Source organism: Phalangium opilio, unplaced genomic scaffold (genome assembly GCF_054372755.1).
Source record: "Phalangium opilio isolate 3A_F unplaced genomic scaffold, DU_Popi_V2 ptg000037l_1, whole genome shotgun sequence".
Lineage (NCBI taxonomy): Eukaryota > Metazoa > Arthropoda > Arachnida > Opiliones > Phalangiidae > Phalangium > Phalangium opilio.
In genome coordinates this window covers 8,511,680-8,515,591 of record NW_028324160.1, presented here as the reverse complement: position 1 = coordinate 8,515,591, position 3,912 = coordinate 8,511,680, and the positions used below count along the sequence as shown (strand labels likewise).

At 40.3% G+C, this 3,912-nt stretch overlaps 1 protein-coding gene across 1 annotated transcript; it reads right to left on the bottom strand.

Moving 5' to 3' along the window:
- Positions 1–296: 296 nt before the first annotated feature.
- Positions 297–3,018, bottom strand: LOC149684694 (cytochrome P450 4C1-like). Its single transcript, XM_089871319.1, has 4 exons — positions 2,872–3,018; positions 2,640–2,810; positions 1,411–1,477; positions 297–331 (listed from the first exon to the last, which is right to left on the bottom strand). Exons 1-4 carry the CDS (start codon positions 3,016–3,018, stop codon positions 297–299), a joined length of 420 nt encoding a protein of 139 aa, XP_089727445.1.
- Positions 3,019–3,912: the final 894 nt, after the last annotated feature.

Below are 3,912 nucleotides of genomic sequence, written 5' to 3'. Positions count from 1 at the left end.
TATTTTAGCTCCTTCAAAAGAACATTTCAAGTTTCGGCTCCTTAGAATTTCCCGCCGATAATCTGGCTATATGGCTTCAAGCCCTATAGCCAAGTCCCGGACGCAGAGCAAAAAAAAAAGGGGGCAGATTTTACGAACTACAGCGCTTGATTAAATGGGCTATGATAGGAGCCTTACCAAAATCTCAAATCCCGACAATCTTCACCAAAGTATTCCTATTATAAAAGGCTGGTACTTAATGACTATTTTAGGCTGGTTTCCGGGCCAAAATAGCAATCTTTACAATGGCCAGCTATTTAGGCCCGGAAAGCGGGCCAAACTACTATTGGGCCTGAAAACCGGGCCAAAATAGTTGGCCCCGCGCGGCCGAGTCTATTTAGGCCTGGAAAAAGGTAGGCCCGTTTTACGGGCCAAAATAGTCGTAGCTCGAACCACGACTATTATGGCCTGGAAAATTTGACGCCCGAAAACCGGGCCTAAATAGCTGACCCTCAATCGTCAGCTATTTTGGCCCGGAAACCGGGCCAAAATAGCAATCTTAACAATGCCAGATATTTAGGCCCGAAAACCGGGCCAAAATAGTCTATGCCTAATTTCGCCCGGAAACCGGGCCAAAATAGACGCGGCAATAATAAAAAGTCAAAGAATACGGCATAAACGATGCCAATTGTGCTCTCTAGTTCGTTGAATCAGACGATAATTGATAACCAAAACCACAGCCCACACGCTCACGGACGTGATCCAATTACCTATGCGAAAAACAAAATCTTCTCTCCGTAAATGGCAGCTGATCACGTGATCATATTTTACCCGCGAAAAACACCGTGAGATTCTTGAGACATAAGCTAGTACCAAGAAGTGATATATAGTTTATTAGGGAGAAGGTATAAGATGCCTCAGTATTCGCGCGCCATAGTCCCAGTCCTCCTTTCAAAATACAAGGGGGGGGGGACGTAAAAGGAGGCGCCGGGCTATTTCGCCTCTCCTCAGTCGGAAAATACGAAATTTTCGTCATTCGCGTCGTGCTGATGTCAGTTTTCAAGAACCAATGAGATGCTGGTTGTAATTTAGAGACGGGGATTAACTCCGGACCTACGTTTGAACTGGAGATAAATCTAGAAATGTGTCAAATTTATACCTTCTCCCTAATAAACTAGATATCACTTTTTGCTAGTACTGCAGAAATAAATTGGGATTGGAAATCCAATGAGAGTCTGCGATTCCTGTTCAGAACAGCTCAACACGCCGCGAGTGACGAGTAGCGAAGTGATGTCTTAAATATTGTCAAATCCAGTTTCGCATACACAAAGATTAGATAGCTTCGCGATTTCTTAACTATTATTCCATTTCCAACTCAATCTGAATAAAACTCTTAGTATATTGCGTGAAAAACCTATGCTTAAAACTTGCCAATTTTGATATTTTCTTCGGCCACTCTGCCAATGTACGGAGCTGCAGGATATAAGCGTTGACATTCCTAAATTTACAAAAAATTGCAGAAATTTAACGGCCGTAAATAAGTAACGTAAATAAATATTCCGCATTAGCTAGGTGTGGTTGCGGTGGGGAGCCCTTGTTAGTTTCATATGCACTAATGTAGTACGACATTCATGTTTCCTAACTCACTAATTAGAGATGGCCCAACGTTTGGGATATATTAAATTCTAAAAACCCATACCCATTAAGGTCTTTTCGTTTATCCAACCTTCACAAATATACACACAGATCATAATCGTAAAAGCCACACTCGTAGCTAGAAACCTACACTGAAAGGTCAGCAAGGTTCTCAACAAAACAGCAACCCAGCCTTTATAAAAAGTCCCCCCGAGCTAACTCCAAAAACCAGAAAATAATTTAATTTTCAAGACTTTCAAATAAATCATCTTTGATTCAGCTTACCGTCAAATTAACACATAATTTGAGGGTTGCCGCCATATAACTGGGTGCATTATTACTTTCAAGAGCCGGAAGAGGATATTTTCATAAAAATTGTCTCGACAAACTTGTTTTCCGTCTGACCGAAGCCAGGAAAACTGCTGCTCATATGTACTTTTTCTCGCAATTCATTTCGCATTACAAGCTCAAAGGTGATAGTGGATCTTGCCTTAATTTGTTTCACTGCACGCTTGTTTTTCGTGTACCGAGGGCTTCAAACAAACACGCACACATACGGGTACACACAGAAAAAACATCATCGCAAAGCTAGGTCTGGTTTTATAACCACAACTAGCAATATCTGAACAATACCAGAAGTAGGATAAGGGACTAAAAGTATTGAGGTAACCAAATTCTTCACTTGGCGAAAGTGCATATTCTTGATAACACACCAACAGTTGGCCCTCTGGTAGCGGTTTCTGAGTTTTCCCTCCTAAACGTGAGTAGCTCGCGCCGGTAGACGGCCGAACTAGATTCAAGCACCCGCGTCCGTGTTCCGCGGTTTTAGGTTGAGGGGAAGGGGGTAGGAAATGTTTTCGGAACTCAGCCAATTTTTTTCTCTCTGGTGTATAGGCGCGATGAAAGCGGCATAAAATCCTCAAATTTGTTCACTAGTGCCAGGATCTATTACAAATGCTAGAGCTCTTTACTTCTAGTCTCATCCTACTTCTGCCACACCTAGCAATATCTGAACAATACTTTACCTTCAAGACCATGTCCATGTATTTAAGATTACGCAAATGATCCAACGTGAACTCACTGTCACGGTCTCCTAAAACATTGACAACTTCGTCGTACATCTTTTCTTGAACTTCGGGATGTAAGCCAAGAAGGTATAATGTCCAGGTTAATGTAATAGCTGATGTATCGTGGCCCTAATTTAAATTAAAAAAATTTAAAATCTGAGTAGCATAGTATAATTCTGAAGGTTCTTACGGCAAACATGAAATTATTGACTTCATTAATAATAACCTTTTCAGTAAATTCAGGGTTCTCTTGTTGCAATTCAAGCAAGCGATCTAGGAAGGCTAAACGCTTCTTGTCATGAATCATAGTGTTCGTTTCAGTGATGGGCGCTCTCATCTCCTACTCATAATTTTGAGTAATTTCTGAGTAAAGGAGAAGGCTTTTTTGAGCTTGTGATATGAGCAGGAGAGGAGAGGTAGTAAAATTTGACATTGGAGGTGAGTTTGAGATGAGAGGTGGTTTTTCAACCTCCACGAGTAACTTTTGTGGTGAGATATTTTATTTTCCAAACTCGGAGAGATAACCTAGTATTGAGAGCAATTCTTTTGGTTCATGAGGAGAGTAGTTGGATGTGAGATATGATTTTTCAGTAGTCCATGAGTGGAGTGATAGGTGAGAGGCTGTGTTTGGGAATTTTTTTTCTTGAAGTGAGTGTATGATATAAGTTTTTGGTTTTCCATGGAAAGAGTGGTTGATATGAAATAGGCTTTTTAATGTGATATGAAATGAGTGGTTGATGAGAAGTTCTTATACTCGATGAAAGGAGTGGTTGACGAGATGTTGTTATACTTGATGATAGAAGTGCTTGGTGAGATACTGGATGAAAGTAGTGGTTGATGGGAGACATATTTTGGGCAGTAGGTAAAAAATACTACAACTGAAAAATAGAAAAAAGGAAACTTTGCACCGCCTAAAAATTTAAATGAGTTACTTTCAAAGGCGAAACCCTACTATCTCAACCATAATAAAGGTTTATTTAATTATGTTGTGGCTGTCAGTTTTTTTTCAGCTAAACGGAAATTACGGGATAACGTGTTTTGAGTTTGTACTTTTGATAAATTTTGAGATTATCTTTGAAGCGACTTATGTTATTTATAGGGGTTCGATGCATTTAAAACACGCGTTAATAAGATAAGCTTTAGCATTCTAAGAGAGCGGTAGATTACCGACTACTGGTAATGAAGCTAGATTACCGATGGACGCGCAACGCCCTAATACGTTTTCTTTCCA